This window comes from Hipposideros armiger, unplaced genomic scaffold (assembly GCF_001890085.2).
Source record: "Hipposideros armiger isolate ML-2016 unplaced genomic scaffold, ASM189008v1 scaffold_375, whole genome shotgun sequence".
Lineage (NCBI taxonomy): Eukaryota > Metazoa > Chordata > Mammalia > Chiroptera > Hipposideridae > Hipposideros > Hipposideros armiger.
This window is the reverse complement of record NW_017731725.1, coordinates 1,028,518-1,052,315: the sequence shown is the minus strand read 5'-3', so window position 1 is coordinate 1,052,315 and position 23,798 is coordinate 1,028,518. Positions and strand designations below refer to the sequence as shown.

General features: G+C 35.7%; 1 protein-coding gene and 1 pseudogene across 1 annotated transcript in view; one reads left to right on the top strand and one right to left on the bottom strand.

Annotated features, from left to right (window-relative positions):
• Window positions 1-23,798, bottom strand: part of LOC109393324 (protein eyes shut homolog) — a 1,090,347-nt gene that overhangs the window by 252,654 nt on the left and 813,895 nt on the right. The window contains 1 exon segment of the mRNA XM_019662404.1: window positions 5,616-5,780. Coding sequence (XP_019517949.1) covers window positions 5,616-5,780 — 165 coding nt within the window.
• LOC109393322 (alpha-catulin pseudogene) lies at window positions 16,516-18,796 on the top strand (annotated as a pseudogene).

Genomic DNA, 23,798 nt, shown 5'->3' with positions numbered 1-23,798 from the left:
ATATATATATATATATATATATATATATATATATATATATATATATATATATATGGTCATGGGATGTGGAGTACAGTAGGGAATAGAGTCAATGGTATTGTAATAGATATATACACTGTCAGAGAGGTAGTGGATTGGGGGAGGGGTTATCACTTTGTGAGGGGTGTAAATAACTATTACATTGTTTTGTATACTTGAAACTAAAAAAGACAAAAAAAAGACTGCTCTCTGCACCTGCATTTAGTTCTCTATTAAACACACATGTTTTGGGTGCAGTTGCAGCACTCCTGCTTCCTGGCTCTCCTTAAAGGTTTGTATTTCTATATAGTAGTAGCAACCAGTAACAGCCTTAGCGGCAGTCGCACATGATTTAAAGACACAGAGTAACAATGATCACATGGGCAGTAATGTGTATTTAGGATGTGGATAGGGCAAGCTAGTTGGTCAGTGGAAGGATGGCAAACAGAGAAGCCCCACAGAACTTGCACCAATTGCCTATCCCACTCCTGTCGCATTCCTGACTCCAGGATTTCTGATAGTCTAATTATTCTTTCCCTGGGTGGATATGTCTATCAAATGGATGTAATGTTAATGAAACCTATTAAACAAAAATAGAGTATCCTGGGCCCCTAATTCCCAAGAGTTCTTACCAGGCATTATCTGAATAATATACTTAGCACTTATTTCATGTTTCCATTTGCCAAACACTTGTAAGCACATTAAATGTGTTAACTCTCTCAAGTCCTTATAACAACTCCTTGATGTCTTTGGTGTTATTATTATTAATATTATTCCATTTTACAGAAACTGAGGCACAGAGATGTTAAGTAAATGCCCAAGTGGCAGAGCTAGGCAGTCCAGCTAAAGAGCAGTTTTCTTAATCCATGAGATTAGACTTTTCTTGAAATGTCATAGCAATAATATTAGTCCTTTACTGGTCGCATTTGTTTCTCCCCTTACCTCTGTCTACCAGAAGCAAGCTTGTTCTTCACTTGGCCATTCCCTGATGTAATTACATCAGAAGCAGAGCTGTATCTCTAATCGAGTTATTTCTTCATAAATTTCAATCATAGAAATAGAGGCTCACTATTCTTAATATAATTGCTCTATTTCGAGAGAAGTTTAATTAATCACATCATTCTAGGTAAAGCGTTGGCAAACTATGGCCCATGAGCCAAATTCTGCCCTTGTCTGGTTTTGGAAGCAAAGTTTTTTTTTAACATAGTCACATTCATTTATTTACTTTTGTCTGTGGTTGCTTCCATGTTATACTGGCAACATTGAACAGCTGTGACAGAGACTGTACAGCCTGCAAAATTATTTACTCTCTGGACATCACAGAAAAATTTGCCAACCTCTGTTCTGCTCCTAATCAAGACCCAGGAAAAAGTTCTCTTATTCCAGTTACATTTTGACTAAACCCTTGAAATCTGTACCCTTTTGTTTCTACTTATCTGAGGAAGGAAGTATAACAATGTTTAACAGAATAATTTCCTAAGATAAAGTTTCAGCACCTACTAATTTTTCATCACAGCCATCAAAGTTGAGCAACTCACAAATTGGACTTTAAGAACTATCCTGATCAAGTGCTTACTCTGTGCAAGGTACCGGTTGGAGTACTAAAAAGGATGGTGGAATAGAGATGCAGAACACAGCTCCAGATTATGAGGTATTCCCTCTTCAGTGAAGACATGTACACATAAGCACAGATCCCTGGTATAAGAAACTCCTTTAGTCAAAACCAGTTTTTTTTTTTTTTTTAGGAATTTTATTAGGGAATTGGGGGAGGGAAACAGACAAGTTGCTGTTCTTTTGTTCTTCAGTCTAGTTGTGAAGGACATTGTTTCACTGGCCCATGTTGGTATTATCATTGCACTCTTCCCAGCTGAGGCAGTCACTTGCTGGCCATTGGACGGTCGCTCACGGTGGCTCAAGGCAGCTCACCAAAGCGCACGCCAGCTGCCGGCCAGCTGCTGGCCAGCGCCACTGCAGCCTACACCTTTGCCGGTGACTCATGGCAGCCCAGCTCTAGGTCGAGCTGTTGCTCACCATCTTAGCTATAGAGGGTGCAGTGTCACTGGCCCTCATGTGGGATCTGAACTGGGGTCCTGCTGCTCAGAGCTGGTGTCCTAAGCCAACTCCTAACCAATGTGCCACTCGGCCAGCCTCAAGACCAGTTTTTAATTTATACTCTATTGCAAGACCTATGCATCAGCCTTCTCATAGAATCATGGACTTAGTATCTCTCCACTAAATGGTGAGAAACGGGATACAGATCATCTCTTACTCATCTTTGTACCCCTCACAGTGCCTAGCAGGGTGTGCCACTTTCTAGGCACTGAATGAAAATTTATTGAATTTGACTTTGCTGCATAAAAAGGATAAGATACAATGAAAAGCAATCCCTCCATACCTTATGAATGGCAATGTATGAATTTATCCATCCTACCTATGAATGAATGCCTATGAATTCATCCATCCTATCAACCCTACTCCATCCCATATCCATCTGGACAAAGAGATTCAAACAATTTTATAGTGCACATTACAAAATTGATTCAAGCAACTGAGCAAACTTTTTTCTAAAAGAAAAGAAGATGCTTTTTAATATGATATCAGGAAATACTGTGGGATTTCACTGGCCTTGGCATCAGTATCTAAGATACTGTGCATTCTGCTGAGAATCATTTTATAGAGAAAGGCAGATGTTATGATTCTTTAGATTTAATTTGTTTTCTTCATCAATATCAGAAGTCTCTTCTTTTAGCCCTTTCTAAATACACAAAAAAGAAGGCTCCAATAATCCTACTTGTTTTGTCAATTCCTACCTGGAATCAATACCAAAGCCTAGTCCTTCGTTAACTTTCTTAAATACAAACATTAAATAATATAAAGTTTCCTTCTAAATCCTATTGTCTCACTGGAGTTGCTCATGTAATTTGCCTCCTGTAACTCGGTCAGATTTCTGCTGCTAATTCTCAAAGATCACATACTTCCAAAGGGCATGCTTATATCTTTTCAAAGAAGCAGCACAGAATGGATTCAACCGCATAGTAATATATCCCATGACGAAACCTCCTGATTGATACCGCTTGCCGCACAGAGCTCATTTTCTGAAAGTGCACCTAAAGAATTTTGTGTGGTCTCATCCCTTCTCCGGTGACCTATTAGTAGCTCTTTTGACTGGGTTCCAGAATTCTGAATTGGTTCAGTGGCAGATTCAAAAAGCTTTCTTTCATCTTGACTGCCGTTCTCAGAGCTGTCTCTCTCCCACAGAGAGTTCTTTTTTAAACTATCTTTTCTAAGGATTTTTACTATAACCCCATAAGGACTCAAGTTTTATCTTCCTTTTGTTCCTTTTCAACATCAATTAGTTGGTGAGGCAAACTGAGAAAAGATAAATCTACAGTTTTGAACTAAGGATGTAATTCAAAGCTGACATTGGCTTACAACCTGCTATTTCTCTATCTTTTTCCCTTCAATATTTGATGATACAAAATACAAATGTTCCATAAGTGTTTGTAGGATGGAATTGAGTTTTTGCTAAAATAGTTAGCAATGGAAAAAATGGTAAAGCTAAAAAAACAAACAAACCAAAATCAAAACAGAACAAAATAACTAGACAAAAATCAACCCCTAGACTCTAAAGTGAAACATCTGTTTTAATTTCCTCACTACATTTAATTGCTCCTACACATAATACATTGATTTCAAAGGAAAGAAAATTAGTCCTTTAGTCAAGTTAAGGGACACCTTTTGTAAACTACGGGTGTCTAACTGAATCACAAAAAACCTTGTGTTTATCTGTTGTGAGGCTTCTATGGGTTTGACAAATTCTAAGAGGAGTGAAAGCAGCAACCCCATGAAACATTCTGCTGAGGTATCCCCAACAGTGTAGGGTTGAATTACCACTTTGCAAATGAACAAAAAGAAGGCTTTACAGACAAAAATATTTTCTCCATTCAGAAGCTATGACACTCCTATGAGTAAACAGCTTTGATGTGCCCAGTGCTATGACAACAATTACATAAGACAAGGACAGACATTGATAATCATTACAATGGCACTGTTTTCTTACTAATGATTTCTAGTTCGATGTTTTGGATATGAAAGGCAAAAATAATCCTATTGCACTAATATCAGCTTGGGGTTTTTAATGGTTTAAATGAAAGCACCGACTTGAACGCGGTGTGTATGTGCTTGGCTTGTATTTCTATGACCTTCAAAAAGAGCACAGTGAGTAGCTGTATAGACATGAGCCAGGAGCAAGGGCCAGAAGAGAATTCCCAGAGGTTGGCTGCTTCTTTGATTATGTAGGTGAAAATACACTTTCCACACAGAAACACCTTCCAGTTCTATCTAACTTAAAAAATTGCAGAGCCAGAAAATCATTTAGCGTTGTGGCTTTAAATTATTATATTTATGTCTTTTGTTCTATTTTTTTGTTTTTGTTGTTTGTTTTTTCCCCTGCAATGCACCATTACCTCCAAATTTCATGGTTGTCTACCACTATTTAAGTTTCGTATATAAAACCAAGCTTTCCTTCTTAAAATCTCTCCTCCTCCTCTCTTTCTCTTTCTCTCCTTTAACATTAATAAATCAGACATCATAAAGCCGTCATTTAAACATGGGTGCTTACACTCCTGAGAAATAAGTAATGGTGGCCTAGTTCTGACAAATTAGTTTCTTTCTAAAATATAAGATAAATGCTCAGTTTTAACTTCATGTTCAAAACTTCTAACTGTAACCACTTTTTCCAAAAAATGCTTCTTTTAGGCTTTTACTCATAGTCAAAAAATAAACAGGTTTTAATTTTATTTAGAAAGTATAGAATGATAAATTAATTTTGCAAAATACTTCAAAGTAGAGGAAAAAAATCATTCGGGAAGGAAAGTTGCCCTGCATTAGGTAATCTATCCAAGCACTGAAGACATGACACCTCCAATATAACAAATTATTAAAACTATTGTGCATTTATTTCAAAGGAGATAAAAAAATTGTCACATTTGGAATATTGCAAGTAATATACTTTAGTGATGTTCTGTCATAGGAGAAAGAGGCCTGTAAATTCTGGTTACAGAGATCCTTGTGAGCTTATTACATAACGTAGAGAACCCTAGATATGAAGGCATTTCCTAAAACAAATACTGTTAATACTACTTTTTTTCAGACCAGCTAATTTTAAGATAATGCTAAAAGAGTGATGGGAATTTTCCCAATTGTCAAATGAATCCCAGCTTTGGAATACCTTTTTCCAAGTTACCAAGAATTGAATGCAATTCATACTTGGTGATTTATATTATAAAAATATGCTCTGCAACATTTGCAGCATTTATGTTTTACTGCTATAGCCATATGCCATCAAATTCATACGCTTGTTATATTCTTCCTTGCTGGTTCAGAGCCTGTTTGTAAGTCATGTTGCACTGAATGACTCATAAATTAAAGAAACTTCTAAAGAAAAATAGAAAGAACCAAGATTTGCTTTTGGTAATGCCTCATGAGCTAGGCTAGAAAGTTTCCCCACAATATTTAAATGAATAATTCATTGATTCAATAGGTTAACATTTGAGAAAGAAATATAATATGCAGGCGGTCAAACATTTAATACTCACTGTAGAGAATAGTTCCATTCAAAGTGTTTGTTTTTACAGTCAAATAGATGGTAACAATTCTGTTATGTTTCTTCTCCAGGACAGCCTCCAACTCATTCATGCTTGCGAGAAAAGGCAGTTCTAAATAGGAATTCCCATTGAAAGATGGAAAAAATAAACCTGCATCTAAAAAAAAAAAGTCATATTAACATGTTCTGATATATTATATTGTTAATCAAGTAGATAATAACATAACATTAATAGCATTCATTGAAAAAGATAAAAACTGATATTTACAAATATTATTTAGGCCTGAGTTTAAGAAATTTAGATATATAAGTATAATAAATTTGTAAAGTCATTGTTTCAAATAATTAATCATTAGTCCAGATGAAAAGACTCAATGCAAGAATTCTTTTTTTTTTTTAATATTTTTATTGGGGAATTTGGGGGATGGGAACAGCGGTGGGGAATTGGGGGAAGGGGAACAGACAAGTTGCTGTCCTTTTGTTCTTCAGTCTAGTTGTGGAGGACGTTGCTTCACTGGACCAAGTTGGCACCATCATTGCGCTCTTCCCGGGCGAGGCAGATCAGTCGCCGGCTTCTGGACGGCTGCTCTCGGCGGCTGCTGGCCGCTCACGCTGGCTGCTGGCCGCTCACGCTGGCTGCTGGCTACACACGGTAGCCCATGGCAACCCACTGCCACAGGGACTGCAGCCTACGCCGTCGCCGGCAACTCTCACGGCAGCCCAGCTCCAGGTTGAGCTGTTGTTCAGCATCTTAGCTGTGAAGGGCAGTGTCACTGGCCCTCATATGTGGGATCCGAACCGGGGCCCTCTGGCATCCCAAGCCAATTCTTAACCATCGCGCCACTCGGCCGGACCTCAAAGCAAGAATTCTAATTTGTTGTTTATGGATGTGGTTTAAGTGTGAATAAACGCCTGAAATTGTATGAAAATATCTGTGTCCCTGAATACGTGAAATAAGAGTTTCGTTAGATACTTAAAATAGTCTGTGGTACAAATGTCTGTATATCAAATTATATGCTTAAAATTGATGAATTTTATTTGATGTAATTACACCTCAATAAAAAAGTTTAAAAAAATCTATGACACAAAAATTTTAGAAAATTGTCACATTCTTTTTATTAATATTTAGTGCTTTTCAATAATAAGATATTTTATTAGTATTACTATAATATATGAGGTTATTAATAATTTTTAGAGCTATCCTTTTAGAATTCTTAATTTTTTAGATGATTAATCTCATAAAATCTTGAGGCATATACAATTTAAAACGTATTTATTTTATTATTATATATCTATATTTAGATCTACAGACTTGGTACACTGAACAAGTATAAATTACAAGATGTTGGAATTGCAACTTAATTTTTGCCTCTCACAATGGGGGAGGTTTTCTTATCAGTCATACTTTCTTTGTAAGTCATACAATGATTCAAAACCCAATATCCAGTCTAAGAAATTTATCAACGCTAAATTTTCCTTCATCAGTATGACTTCTCCTAATCCCCTCCATCAGCCAAGGCCTGTAGAGTGCTTGACACCTGCTCTCTGCCTTGAGGGGAAGGAGGAAGCTGGTTTCTGCTCTTTTTGCCTTCTTACCACCTCCTTCGGGCTAGCTGCTGCTTCTAACCCTTCCAGCTTTGAATGGGAGAAAGAAAGGTGAGAGAAGCATACGGTAAAGCAGAGCTGTTAGAGCTGGTGATTAATACAGTTGTAAGCAGGCCTCATTCTCTCCAGGAATAGTGGGTGTTTAAAATGGACTCTTTCTTTCATGGTAGGAATGTCAGCTAAAATACAAAATTCTCAGTTAAATTTCAATTTTAGATAAACAACAGATGATTTTTTAGTATAAGTATGTCTCAAACATTGCATGAGATATACTAAAAAATTATTTGTTGTTTTTTTGAAATTCAAATTTAACTGAGTGTCCTCTATTTTTAGTTGTTGGCAGCCCTGTGATTCATGAGGATTTGTGCATTCTTTACAAACGCTTTGCCAACTGCAGTTCCTAGGACTTATGCTCTAGCCTGCCTTTGGCTTGTTACTTTTAGCTTGGTCTCACTCTGATTTTTCATGTTACATACAGATTCCTGTGTTGACAGCTACTTTCCTGTGTCAAAGAAAAAGTTGCAGTGGACAAAGTTAAACAGGAAAGGAAGACTTTATTCAAGGCAAATGCAACAGTGGAGAGAGGCCAGAATTCAGTCTTTGCTCAACTCCTCTGAAACAAATGGTGGTGGAGTTTTAAGTTTAAGACCTGAGATGAGGAGACCATAGACTACCTGTTTTGCTAATTGGCCTTACCCCCAAAACCTAAGCCTTCTCATGTCTTCATTACAAGGAGGTAGTTTACAACTTGAAGCAAGGCACCCATTGAAGTTAGGCTCCTACCCTCCCACAGAGACTGGACCGTAGGGCCACTATCTTTCTTAATGATTACATTTGAAAAAGATGGGTCTAGGTCCTGGAGGGAGACATTCCCGTGCTATAAAACGGACAAGAAGCTTTTAAAAAGATTTACATCTGTGGGAACAGGGTGGGGGATGGGGAGGGGAGAGGGGTAAAGAATATTTACAATAGAAAGTTTTCTAAAGTAAATGCTTGAAAAAAGTGAGGTCAGGGGCCTAGAGTTAGGAGGAAGACTGTCTAAAGTCCAGTCAAACTGAGGGGAATGTTAATATTGTCTTGGTCATCTGACTAGAAAAACCACTTGTGCAGAACATAAAATGACCTTAGGTCAAATCTCTTTTCTGATGGACCCATATCTATCTACTTTATGGGAAACACACCTGCATTCCCTGCCCTATTGTCTGTGGGGGTATAGTTGATTTTCAGTTTCCTATCTCTGTCTCTGTCTCTGTCTCTATCTCTATCTCTATCATCTCTATCCATCTGTACCATCTCCCCACAACACACATACACACAAAACCTACTCTGCTTTCTGAGAGGTAAATATATGACTGTTGGTTCATGGTGTTCTTTTCCACGTGATCTAGTTTTAGCTACTCCCAAACACTATCAGATGTGATGGGTGGAAGGAAGTAAATAAAGGGTGAGGTCAACAAAATAGCTTTCTACAAAACCATTGTCCTTAAAATCATGTCTTTAAAATCCTTTCTTCTATTCACATGGTGCCCCCTTTTCAAAAGTATTTGCTACTTAAATCCTGCTTTTAGATATGACACCTCATTTTGTTTACAGCATTATATCCTGGGTGTAAAGGGGCTTATTTTTAACATTATGTTTATGTCCATAGCTTTGTATTGTCAGGTACAAGCAATATAATTTATTTATTAGCAAACTGCTTGATTAAAGTTATATGGTATCTCATATTTTTACAGTTTCTTATCCTTCTATACACAATTTCTAACTCCTTGAAATTACTTAAATGGCTCTTTATTTTACTGGGTTTTTTTTTTTCTTTCAAAGGTTTTTAGACCTGGTTAGCAAATCTTTCATCAGTGTTCATATGCCTGTAAATCTCCATAATACGTAATACTTATTTTTATTAAAACTTTCTCCTTCCTTGTCTCTCGTGACACTGTATTACAATTTGACTGCTTTTTACCTGCCTGATTATGTATTCTCAGACTGTTGTCTCAACCATTCCATAACGTGCACAGTTTCCAAAGCTCTATCCTGGCTCATATAGCTCATCTGTATTTTTTCTAAATCTGCTCCTCCTCCATTTTCTTACTCATAGCTCTTACTCGCTCAGCTTTAGAAACCTCGCATCATTATCCACCCATCTCTTCTCAAACCAGTTGCAGGTTTCTGTCACCTCTTTCTTAGATCAAATCTTGTAACTTTCTTTTTGCTACTGCTGCCTTTATTTAAGTTCTCATGACATTTCAACTCAACTGTTGGCAACAACTTTTTTCTCGCTGGCCTCCCTTGCTACAGTGTCTATTAGCTGTCATTGCTGTCACGTCAGCTTTACTCAGTTGTAATCATCCAAGATCTTTGGTCAAAATACTTCAGAACAATCCACCTGCTTATGAAGTAAACCAGGCCTTCCATGGTCTTATTTTTCAGTGCTCCCACATGCACCCACCACCTATCAATAAAGCTGAACTGTATTTTCTTCTGTGGCTCTACTTGTGTTCACACTGTTGTATTTGTCTGGAATGCCCTTCCCCATAATCCTAGGTATATAAATCTTCCCTTAATTCCAGGCTCACCTTGAATATTCCCCCACATTTGAAACCCCTCTACTATTGTATCTAAAACTCTCTCAGTGCATGCATGTTTTCTACATTATGTTACAGTTGTTGATATAAACATTGGGTAGGATTGATGAAATAGTAAATCTGTTAGTTTGGATGAGGGAGGTAAATTAACTTTAGTTAGTAGAAATAGAATATTCTAAATAAATGAATTCTCAAAAGACATGGAGGAAATATGAGTTAGGGAATTGAGTTTGCTTTCTTGGAACCAGAAACACCCATAACACAGTTGGAGTTTGACCAGAATGTTTAACAGGTACAGAGTTGCACACACACCACTTTTTAATATATTATAAGGAGAAAAACAATATGCCAATCAAGTTCAAAGGCAATGTAGGTAGCTCTACACTGGAGGAAGTATGGGTGAGAAATTTGCATGTGGCTATGGCAGAGGAAAATGGCTAAGATTACAAAGAGATGGACTTGGGTTTTAAATTAATAGAATCTTAGCATATAACTTGGCAACTGTTTAAATGTTGCATATCTGTTGACTCTACCATAATATGATTTTAGACACTGTTTCTTCCTGTTGCTTTTAACTATCCTATTTGGAGTCACTGAGTGATCCAATATTTATTGAATTACTACTACATGCTAGGACAGCTAAAGGAATACAGTGGGGAGCAGAACAGATAAAGACATCACCTTCAGGAAGCTTAGGTTCTAGCTTCATGGAACAAAACCCCAAGCTAGAATTTATTCTACTGGTGTGGCAGGTTTTTCCCTGAGTTCTGGGAAGATACGCCACCCTATCTGCTTAACCATTTTTCCTGACATTTGCTTTCACCAAGGAGCATTGAGCCTAATGTAAGATATAAGACTAGATAAAAGGGAGAGTCTAACAAAACCTATTTCATGTACCCTTCGATGCCATTCATTTTCTGGTGGAATGATCTGTGTTTGATTCATCTTTGCATTCTCCTATGGGATGGCAGGTTATGCACATCATAGGCAAATATATTCTTAAACAAATATAACTACAGCTAAAATAGTTATTTATGGGAGTTAAAAAAGAGAGAGAAAAAACATTCTCATAATTAAAATTAGATGAAGAAAGATTATTGAGATGGGAGTCGAGGATTTTTCTTGTGGTTAAACTTTTCAAGTTATTGATGAATCCACAGGAAAAGTTCTGTAAGAGGATACTTTTTATATAAAGGTTCATATGTGAGCAACATTATTTGGATCCATACTCAGGTTTTACTTATTCTGAGGAGCAGTGAACTCACCAAGAGCAGTAAAAGTATAATTCAATTTGCTTTAAAAAATGACTTCCCCATTACTTTGCAGGAGCATATCTATTGTATAATTCAGGCACACCTGCCTACTTCCTAACTCACTCACTTGAACCTTTTTTTCAGAGCTGACAGGTTTTATAAAAATTATGACAGGAAACAACAATTATGAACAATAAACATTTGCTGTTGAATTGCTTTCTAACCATATTAATTTTCATTATCATCAAGTTTAGTGAATGTGTTGGAAAACAGAGCTGCCCTGAATGTGGAAAACAAGACTAATTGGGGTTAGGCGGAGTGTTTTCCCGTTGCTTCCAAAAGCCTCTTTAGGCAATGCTATTTGAACACACTCCAAATTTATTTCTCTTCCAATTATAAATGGAAAAAACCAACCCCACAGGGTTTTTATATGAAAATATGTACTAAACATCTTACAAACTATGTCATATAGTAGTTAATTAGTAGCTTCTGTTTACAACTTAAACATCTGTAAGGTTTAAATGCTTTAAAAGATTATATAGGCTGATATAGCTAATTATATTAGCTTTTATATGGTTAACAAAATTTAAAATCAGTTCTGCGTCATGAGAAAATCCAATAAATTAACCCAGAGGGAGGATTTTTTAAATCCCTAAATTCTATCATATGAAAACAAAACTCTCAAATTGTCAATGGAAGGTGTGAAGCCACAGCACTGAGTTTGAAGTACCTTATATTAAACATGTGGATGTATATAATTTTTTCACCCAATATACTTGTTTAGTATGGATTTGAACCACAGTCAATTAATGGCTCACTGAAATTTCATTCAGGGGAGCACCATGGAGTATTTTATGATAAAGAAAACACAGAAGAGATTAGTACTTGTACTTTGAACACAATAAAACTGAACAGTATAAATCTTATTCATTCTGAATATAAATGGAACTCCTTTGTCTGTAGTATAAGTTATGATGCTCTCAGCCTTGAATAAAGGTCTTGTATTATCTAACCCCCCGCACTGACATACTAGCCTACAATTAAAGCTACTAATGTGATGGATCACAAATTATCTATCTACAACTTTATTGTAATTCTCGGTACCAGAAGAAACAATATTGTTTGCTATTCCTCTTGTATAATGGAAATAGATTTGATGCACTCAATAGAAATTAAAAATTAATACTATTTAAATGTTTTTGTTGAATCTATTCTTACTTCCCCCAGAAAGAACATTATGCAAATTCTATGACTAAGTTCATAAAAAGGAGATAAGACTGATGCAATTATTAATAAATATTTTATAGTTAAAAAATATCACATTGCTCCTTTTATGATTCTAATTTTATTAAACCCTGTGATAAAAAGGAATATCACTAATTAATAAATTCACATATATCTCTTATGAAGAAAGATCACTAAAAAATAATGAATCTAACCAATAATATTCAAAAACACAAGTTATAATCATCTATATTATTCCAAAATTATAAAATTAAGGTCTAAGACCCATGAAATAAATATACATAGTAACTATGACAAAACTTTAATATCTTGAAGATTTATATTATATATATAAAGATATATAGTACATATTATTTATATACATAATATAATGTATAGTACTATAGTATAGCATATATAAATTATACTAATCAGTCTTACCACATCATGTATTTTTGCTTATTTTAGAATTAACAAAACTATTGTAGATTTGGATGGCTCAAGTCTCATGGACTAAATTATTACTTTACTTGAATAATTTCCCCATATTAGACATTCACATTTATATTAATCCATAAATGTTGATCAACTTGTTAAATACCTGATAAAAATTATCTATGACTCTGGTGTTGCTACTAGTTTTGCTGCTATTTTTGCAGCATCTACTTTTTCCCCCTTAGAAAAGCACTTGCAAAAATGAAGACAGAGGGCCGGCCGAGCGGCACGTTGGTTGAGAGCTGGCTTGGGATGCCATAGGGCCCTGGTTCAGATTCCACATATGAGGGCCAGTGACACTGCCCTCTGCAGCTGAGATGCTGAACAACAGCTCAACCTGGAGCTGGGCTGCCGTGGGTCGCCTGCGATGGTGTAGGCTGTAGCCCCTGTGGCAGTGAGTTGCAATGGGCTACCGTGTGTAGCCAGCAGCCAGCGTGAGCGGCCAGCAGCCAGCATGAGTGGCTGTCTAGAAGCCGGCGACTGATGTGCCTCACCCGGGAAGAGCGCAATGATGGTGCCAACTTGGGCCACAGCAACTTGTCTGTTCCCCTTCCCCCAATTCCCCAGCACTGTTCCCAACCCCCCAAGTCCCCAATTAAAAAAAAAAATGAGGGCAGAACTAACATTTCTCCATTTGACCACAGACACTTCATTTTGCTGTATAAAGCATGAAGACCATGTATTTACATCTGACCAAAGCAATGCACAAGGAAACAGTATGTGTTAAAAACAAAACAAAACAGAAACCTCTTTGCCATTTTTCATTGTCACCACCAGCCTAACATGGCTGTTTTTCATCCCTTGCTTTCTCTATGAAAGAAAGTTTGATTATCATGACCAGCCTTTTGATCCTCTCAAAAATCGGAAGCTTTAAAGCTATGACCCTACCTCCTTTCTCTTACAAAATAAAACTATAAAACATTGTTTAGCACACTAAAAATATCTTCCATTCAGTAAAAATAAAACTAGGACAAGAAAGATAAAGAGCCATCAATATCTCACATTGAACTCGACATGTCAATAGCTACCAATCTCTCTCCAGTCTGTTCTTATACCTTCTTCTCTTAGTTCAGAAAATTTCCCTGAGTGATCTCATTTGTTCCCATAACTTTACCTACTTTCTAGCTTCTGAAAACTCTTGATTTTTATCTTTAGCACAGATAGCTTCTGACCTTATATGTCAAGCTGTCTACTAGCAGATCCACTTGGAAAGAACAGAGGTAACCTAAACTCAAAATATCCAAACCAGTTTGTTGCTTTTTCTCTTTCGAAATTTTGATCCTCCTTCTCTATATCAAGTTGATAACATTTCCTTGTTCTTAACAAAAATATATACTCCTATTACAACTCTTATTCAGCTGTACAGTAACATTTCTCTGTGTAACCCACTGTATGACAACTGTGAGCTCCTTATAAGCACACATCGTGGCTTAATTTTTTTGTGTGTTGCCAGAAAAATAGCACAATTTTGGCAGATACTCAATAAACATTTGACAAATGAGTAAATGTGCCTCTAATACTTTGTTTTACATTTTACTTTCATCCAAAAACTTGTTCAAATAGCAATATTAGCATAGACATCAAACATTCATTTTTTTTGTTCCCTATCCTCTAGCCCTCCATATCATTCATTTGACCAGTTATTTCATTCTATTGGTCTCCTTTTCTTGTAATGCCATCTTCATCTTCTGTCTGCAGTCTTCTAAATTATTTCTAACTTGTTTTCATGATTTCAGTTTCTCTTCTGTTCAAGTCCTGTCAAATATATCTCATTTAAACACAAATTTGATTATATCATTTTCCTGTTTAAAGAGTCTTTAATGGTGCCCCATTGCCAGCAAGAAAGCAACCTTTTAGCTTGGCAAAAAAAGATTATTTTTAAGTTACCTTCCAAGACTACATAATTCTCCAAATATTCTAATACTATCCACATTACATTACTCTGAATTTTGAACATTCATTGTTTAGTTGCACTGCCTCTATCAATGCTTCTGTTCATTAGCCTTTGTTTCTTCTTAAACCACTTTTGTAATTTTTATTTAAAAAAAAAGTCAGCTCTTTCAGAGAAGTTCTCAAATGCATTTCCATTGATTTATATTTACATATAAGATCATAAAACTTTTAAAGTATACTTTGTCTATGGTTGTACCCTTATCTTATTTCTAATATATATTTTTCCCCCTCCATCCCCCAGATTAACCTTGCCTTCTTTTTGATAGCAGAGCGGGTCAGCTAGAGTCTGGGCTTCTGTGATATTTTAATGAAATTGGTTCTATTCTATTTTCTATATAAGATTTATGAGTAATAGTTTGCTAACTATGTTTGAAAATCATTACTCTAAGGCAAGATATGCAGAAATTCACAAGTAAAGCTATAATTAAGCTATCAGGTCCCGTAACCCAGCCCTCTACATTGATGGTCCCCAAACCTGCTCCTATCATGGTTGAAGTGATCAAGCACTAAGAATACAACTCAGGTTCTTTAAATAGGACCATGTGATAAACATCAAATGTTAATTTATCAATTAAAAATATAACCATGTATAGATTGGGATACTGATATTTTTATGATTATCATATTTTTTCTATAGCCATGCTACATTGGAAAAAAATTATAATCAATAAGTCATTAATGATCATATAAATCAGAAATCAAAATATTTGAAAAAAATCACAAAAAATAGAAATTTTGACAAAAGATATTTACAGAAAATAAAACACATAAAAAAGCCCCACCTCATTAAACCTCTGGAAAACACAAATTTCAACCACTACTAGATACATAGTTTCACGGCTTTCAGATAGACAGAAATTAAAGTCTTCACTTGTAAGTATTGGTAAAAATGTGGAGTAATGATCTGTTATATATTGCTGTGGCGAGTAAAAATTTGATAACAAACACATTGGAAAATTACTTGGAAGTATCTGGTAATAATTATTAAGAAGTGCATAAACTATCAATCCATTGCTCTACTAGATCTTTCAAGAGTCTCTTGCATATGTACTCAGGAAGGGATATACAAGAATAATTAGAAGAGTACTGTTTATACAATAAAATAATTACAAAGAAAGTCCAAATTCCCATTAATAGAATGTTGAGAGTATAACTTGTGATGGAAGCATATAAATGAATATTATACAACAATGAAGTAAGTAAATCCTACAAATATCAATATGGGTGAAATTCTAGAGCATAATGCTGAGCAAAACAAGCAAGCTGCAAAATAATAAATAAAGTTGGTATTATTTACATAAAGTTTTAAGACAAACAAAATAATACTATGTATTATTATTTAGTGGTATATACTAAGAGTACAGATAAATGCATGAGCTGATAAAGACAAATTCAGTATAGTGCTTATTCTTAAAATGGCAAGCAGGATTACACAGGGGTTTCAAATCTACTTGTGATGTTTTTCTTTTTACACAAGGTATTAGGTCCATAAATGGTTGCTATGCTATTCTTTATATCTTTTTGGAAAACAAATTATAATAAAGTCATTGGTAATCACAGAGATTAGAATACGGAAAATTGTAGTAGAATTAGAATACAGAGAAATAACACTGGTAAGGCCGCAATGATGCAATATTTCCAATGCCCCAGTCCTTCGTAATTTGCTTTCTATCCTCATCACACCACCAAAGCAGCTCTGACTAAAATTATCACTGAATTCAATGTCTCCATTAAGAATCGAGGGAGGTACAGGCATGGTGGCGGGAGCATCGCCACCACCATGGTGGGCGGACTAGCAGGTGGCAGTCCACAGTGGCAGGGTGTTTGGGCTGCACCATGCACAGAGGGCCAGGGCCTCCTCATGGGCGGTGCCAGGTCAGTGCAAAGCTATGGCCCGTCAGCCTTCATCTTTGACTTAGAACTCGAGATCAAAACTCACTGAGTGGAACAGACGTTGCTCCCGCTGGTTTCTCAGACCACCACACTTATTAATCAAAATATAATATCAAAAAGTCTGATAAAACTTTGCAAGCAATTCAGCGTGCAGAACAAGCCATCAGCTTGGCAGCTGGAAGATGTGTTAAAGCAGGGTAAGCTGTAGCCAATGAAAACTGGGATTTCAAAGAAGAAATAAATATTGCCTGTATTGAAGCTAAACAAGCAGGAGAAACAATTGCAGCACTTACAGATGTAAGCAGCTTGAAGCACCCAGAATCTGATGGCCATATCACAAGTTTCACAGACAAACTAAGAAGTTGTAAAGGCTGCAAAATTACTTCTTTCTTCAGTGACAAAAGTGTTGTTGCTGGCAGACCGAGTAGTCATTCAGCAGATAATAACATCGAGAAATAAGGTTCTTGCAATGATGGATAGACTAGGGAAAGTAAATTGCTTTTAAGAGTTTGTCCAAATATTCAGTCAATTTGGAAATGAAATGGTGGAGTTTGCACATCTAACTTGAGACAGACAAAATGTTTTGAAAGATGAAAAGAAAAAGGCAAAAATGGTGGCAGCTAGGGCAGTTCTTCAAAAGTGTACAATAATGTTTCTCACAGCTTCAAATACATGTCTCAGGCACCCGAACTGTGAATTGGCCCATAAAAACAAAGAAGGAGTATTTGACCAAATAAAAGAGGCATTGGATAAAGTCATTTACATTGTGACTTGACTGAAAACCCAATGGAGAAATGGCATTTCATCTATCACTGTTTTTACTGGAGTTAAAGAATTTAAGATGAATATTGAAACTCTGTAAGAATCTTTATTTTCAGTCAAAAGAGAACCTTACAGTGACACTGGAAGCCATCTTGGAGCGTACAGAGGAAATACTGATTCTGACTACACCAGCCATGCACAGGGAACACACCTTGGAACTGTCAACTCTTGTGAGGATGGAACTGCAGCAGTTCAGTTTCTGTGTGAATTCAAGCTCAAAGCAAGACAACAATAAGCGTCGCTGAAGAACTGGAGCTCAGTATATTGAAGCTCAGTCACAGCCTCAATGGACTTAAGAAAGAACTTCATAGTACAGCAACTCAGCTGTCAGCAGATCTGTGAAAATGCCATGCTGATCTTGTGATTCTAGAAGTATTAAAAACTTAACTGGAGTAGAAGGAAATTTAGGTTTGGCTGAATCTGCCTGTAAACTCTTGGAACAGAGAGTAGCTTGTTAAGACCTGGTGAATTGTTGTGACATGTATCTCAGATTGAACCCCTTGAAATAACCTGTACACATACAGAGAAGATATTTCAGGTGACTGACCAACAGATCCTTTCTGCTACTGAAACACTGACATTGCATCCAGCTAGTAAAATTGCTAAAGAAAACCTAGATGTATTTTGTGAAGCTGGGAAATCCCAAATCAGTGACATGTCAACACTGTTAAGAGAACTCAATGACGTGTTTGAATGAAGACAAGGAGAGAAGTATGGCTACCTTTCACTTCCAAAGCCAGTGAATAATAATGCAAGCCTGAAATCATTAAAGCCAGACAAACCTGACTCTGAGGAGAAAGCCAAGATAGAAAGCTTGGACTTAGGCTGGGTTTGCTCACCTCTGAGGCCAAGTGCAAGATCAAGTGGGAATATTGGGAGAATGAGATTGTTCAGAATGGACAGAACATGTCCTGTATGGCCTATTTTCTAAGTTCATTAATTAGGGGAGATGGGCCACTGAAAACTGCCCAGGATTTAATTCGTCATCTGGAGGTTTTTGCAGAAGACAGCTTGAAGCTTGCTTCAAGTGTACAAGCTTTCTAAAAACAGCTGAAAGATGATGACATGCTTAAAGAAACAAGCTAATTCTTCTATGCCTACAGCTTCAGACAATAACTAAGACACCTTTGCAGACTCAAGTGTATCTAAAGGTTGGTAATTGAATTACGAAGACAAGATCCATGATGGCAATTGTGGTCCAGCTTCTTTCACTTTGCTTTAAGCTGTTGAAGACGTTTCAGATGGAAAACAACAGATGGGTCTCAGTTACAAATAAAAACTCCATGGATGGTAAAACTAGAGAAGATTTTGAGGTCAGCTCTCGGAACACCATGTGGCAAAGCTGACATTTTTAGAAAGCAAATAATCCTTTATATTTTTAGAAATTCAATAATTTTATAAAAACAATACTGAAATCTTGCTTTATTTTCTAATGAAACCAATTGTGAAGCTTTTTGACAACTAATACATGCTGTGGTAGTTGCTAGGAAAAAAAGTACAGTCATGGGATTCATATTACATGCCCATTATTTTCTTCTTAGGTTTGGCTGGTATAGGAAGTCTTTGAGAATGAGTCTTTGAGAAGGACAATGTATAATAATAATAAGCTTCATTAAACATGTTTGCAATGTTTGCTGCTGTTTCTGATGTGATCACTTCAGTAAACTAAATAAACATTGTCTCCTGGCTGTGATACCTAGTATGTATCAATTCAGCAAAGCCACAATCTCTATTCTAATTAGCAGAGAACTCTAGAATTAGTTTGCCTTTATCTGGAAAGGATAACAATATACCATCACAGTATTGCCTTAAGGTTACATCAGTTCTTCAACACTGTATCACAATTTAATCCAGTAGGAAATCGTTTTACTCATCCATAAAATACTTTATTTGGTGATTTACTATGTTAGTGATATTTTGTTGACAATACCTACTGATAGTACTTGGAAAATAGAAAGTATCTAGAAGCCTTGGTACAATATATAATCACTTAAGGATGGGGAATAAACTTCCATGAAAATTAAGGGGACTAACACTTATGAAATTCTTGCGGGTCCTATCATCTCCAGAGCATATAAAATATCCCTATCCAAAGCAAAAAGCAAGTTATAGCTGCCTGGCAGTTAACTTGTAACCACAAAGGAGCAAGCTGAGGACCAGTCTGACTCAGTAAAAATGACATCATGGTGAATTTGAAAGAATTTGCACCTTTTTATGTATTGTTTTATTTCAACCCAAGTAATATATTCAAATTATTGTTTTATATAGTTAATATTTCCCTTTTGGTTTTCTGACTTTGAGTCTGGAATCATTCTCCTTATTCTGGAAGTACTTCCTTTTCAAGTTGCTGTAGTGAATATCCCTTGCTGGTAAACCCTCTCAGTTTGTTTGTTTGTTTATTTATTTATGTATTTTCTAAAGATACTGTTATTTTTCTGAAGGACAGTATTCTTCAATGAAAGTTTAGCTTTGCAAACCTTTGTAGACAGACCTTTAGTTTCTCTCCACGATGTAAATATATTATTTCTCTCTTGGTTGAATTTTATTGCTGATTTTATTTAATTGGGGAATTGGGGCAGGGGAACAGTGTTGGGGAATTGGGGAAGGGGAACAGACAAGTTGCTGTCCTGTTCTTCAGTCTAGTTGTGGAGGACGTCGCTTCACTGGCCCATGCTGGTATTGTGATCATTGAGCTCTTCACAGCTGAGGTAGTCAGTCACCGGCCATTGGATGTCAGCTCACAAAAGCTCATGCCAGCTGCCAGACAGCCCCACTGCAGCCTACATCATCACCGGTGACTCACGGCAGCCCAGCTCCAGGTTGAGCTGTTGTTCATCATCTTAGCTGTAGAGGATGCAGCGTCACTGGCCCTCATATGTGGGATCTGAACCGGGGCCCTGCTGCTCAGAGCTGGTGTCCCAAGCCAACTCTTAACCAATGCATCACGGCTGGCCTGCTGATGTTTTAAAATAATTAGAAAAGTGCTAGAATAATTAGATGTGTTACGCCTTCTCTTTGTAGCCACCATGTCTTTAATTTGTCTTGCATATTTGCTTTGTCTGTGTTAAAATATTCAGATCTTACTTCCTGTATTTAATTTTTTCTCAGCTGTATCTAGTCTGCTATTTAATTAAACTATTGCATGTTCAATTATCATATATTTCATTTAATTGCCTGGAATTTTGTGGTAACCTCTTTTTCTTTTGCTTATTTTTAAATTCCATCTTGTATTTTCTTCAGCATTTTAAATAAGGTAATTTTATATCTGAATTTAATGAATCTAATATCCAAACTCCTTGGGTTTATAATGCTGCAGTTACTTTTTTCTGCAGCATTTTGTGTGAGGTGGTCTGCTGTAGCTGAGTTTCTTTTTCTTTCTTTCTTTTTTTAATCCTGTAGTTATTTTTGATTGATATTTATTAGTGAGAATCTACAGAGACCAAATTTATGAAATTTGGATTTGCAAAAGTAAATGGCTTTTGCTTCTCCCAAATATCCTGAGGATTTCAAACTGAGGTTGTTTTACATTAATGTCTAGCTAGAAATTTCTTCATCCAAATTTGTAGTATAAATTAGAACCATGAACCTACATGAGGGCAGGACTGTTGAAGAATACTTGGGGAAGGGCTTTACTCATACACTTGTAACCAAGGCAGCTGACCACCAACAGTTTTCTTGTTGTCATTCTTTGCTTGTGGGTTCTCCACCCTTCTCTCCCCTTTCCATTGAGTCTGAAGTTCCTTGGAGGTCTAAACTATATGAAGAGTTTTCAGTTTCAACTCTTGATGTTGTCCAAACACTCTTCCTTTGTGCATCATTTGCCCTTAAAACCTTTATCTCTAGGACCTGAAACCAGAAAACGTGGTTCCACTGTTGGTCTGTCACATGACATTTTTTCTTTTCTTTTTTTTGGTAGATCCTTCTGATTTTTAGCTCTTAGTGTTTTCTTTTATTTTCTAAACTCTGGGGATGATTAAATGAACTCATCTATGAATTTAAAATGATCCTCATTTTATTTTGCCCAACATCTTAAATCACATTTAGTAAGAATGCTTTTCTGAATATCTTGTGTGTCTACTGCTACAAGTAGAAACTTAGTGCCATCGTTTTTGCTATGAAGTAAATTATATGGAACCTCAGAGACAGTACTATCTCTCTCAATTAGGCTTGTTTAGAGAGAAACTGTAAAATTTCTTTAGGAGCACAGAGGAATCAAAACCCTATAATTTATAGAATAGATACAATTTTCTTCCCCAGCATTTCTCCTGCATACTTGTATATATTCATGAATGCATGCATGCACATAAAAGCAAAACAAAAACAAAACAGAGCAAAAGAGAAATCACAAATATGGCAAGAAAAAAATGATTTTGTTTATATTATATCTTTTATGTCTCTAAGAATATGAGAAACATAGATCGATAATTTATACCATTTGTAGATAATTTAGAGTTCAATGTGTTGTGAAATATTCTTCTTATATTTTATAAATAATGACTGTTTAAATTGAATATTAAATTCCTAAGGATTTAAAAACTATGGCTAGAATACTTAGAGATTTGCTAGAATAACATTTTAACACACTTAAGAAAAAGCTTAAAGCAAATTGCAAATTATTCAAAAATAAGTAGCTACCATTTCAAGGGTGAATTTTACTAGATCTTTCATATCATTAAAATGATGAATCTGATAATAACACTGCTAATTAATAGAAATAGCTTTAATTATAATTAAAAATAAAACTCTTTTGGTACGGCAAAACCAAGGCAATTTACCTGACAATCAGAAAGTACTGGTTATATCAAGTACTTTTTGAATTTTTTCACTAAAAATATCCATTGCTGATGATAAGCTATAGTTTCATGAAGAATAAACTTTTTCAAATATATTTATTACATCAAGTACTAACATAAGCATGTATTTAACATGTTTTACTTTTAGAATAGCTAGACTATAAGCAATGAAATATCTAAAGTTTTGCATAATGATTTTTAAAATGTTATCAAAATTCTTGCATATTTGAATCACATTATTATGGTTATCATAAACATTATTTTGGGGACTGTAAAAATGACATTACAAAATTGAAATAATATTAATTTAATATTGCAATATAATTTGATATTGGTTAAAATTGATTCACACAATTAGAAATAAGTCCTTTTTTTAGTCATAACATACCTTTCAGAAATAAAAATGTCTCTTTTTGTCCTAGATTTCAAATATCCATAGTGATTCTTTTTTCAAACTACACTTTACTAGGTTTGTAGAGGTCATGATGTTCACACATAATTTTAAAGAGTCCTTGTTTAACAGACACAATTTGAAATATGGTGTAAAAAAGGGAATAGGCAGTCAAAGAAAAAAAGTGACTGAGATGATGCCATGACAATAGGATCACTTTGAAGCCTGGATAGTGACAGAACAGGGTGGTTTGGATCAATCTCCTAGAAGCAGAACACAATGAAAAATGGTGATCATGGGAGAAAAATCTTTCCTACCCTATGGAAAAATTGTAAACTACATAAATAATTTATAAGCAAACTAAAGCAGGAGGCTATAACCTAATGTGAATATTATTGTTTAAAGTACGCATTTAAATGATTTTTACAATATTTAACTAAGATAAGAAAACCTAAATACCTATTCATTTAAAAAATATTTCAAATCAAATTTGCTAAAGGCTCAGGGTGGCTCAAGATGCATCAGATGTGAAACTTAATTCAAAAAGCTTCCATGCTAACTGGGACAAATAGTCAATAAATGAATCGATTATTCCATTCAGCAAATACGAGCTTATTGTATCATGAGAAAGAGGCAAGAGCATGAGTAAGGGGAACAGTGGACCAGCTTAGTAAGTACACAGGGAAAGCCTAAATTTCAGTTGGCCAGGAGCACAGCCTGTGTGAAGGAAATTAACAGAAAATAGAGAGATAGGAGGAGGCTCATAGAGGAGTGACAGGAGCTGAGAAGAAACAAAATTAGAAGTGTCCTTCTAATGGAATACTAAGCTCTCAGCAACATACAGAGAGCTTGAATTAGAAAGGAGTAAAACTCATAGACACAGATAATAGTCTAGTGGTTACCAGAGGGTAAGGGGGGAGGGCAGGTAATACAAGAGGGTAAAGGGATCAAATATATGGTGATGGAAGGAGAACTGACTCTGGGTGGTAAACACACAATATGATATATCGATGATGTATTACAGAATTGTACACCTGAAATCTATGTAACTTTGCTAACAATTGTCACCCCAATAAACTTTGATTTAAAAAAAAAAAAGAAAGGAGTTGAAAGTTGTGAGTTCAGGTTAAAAAGCTATAACAATAGTTCAGTTGGTGAAAGTGA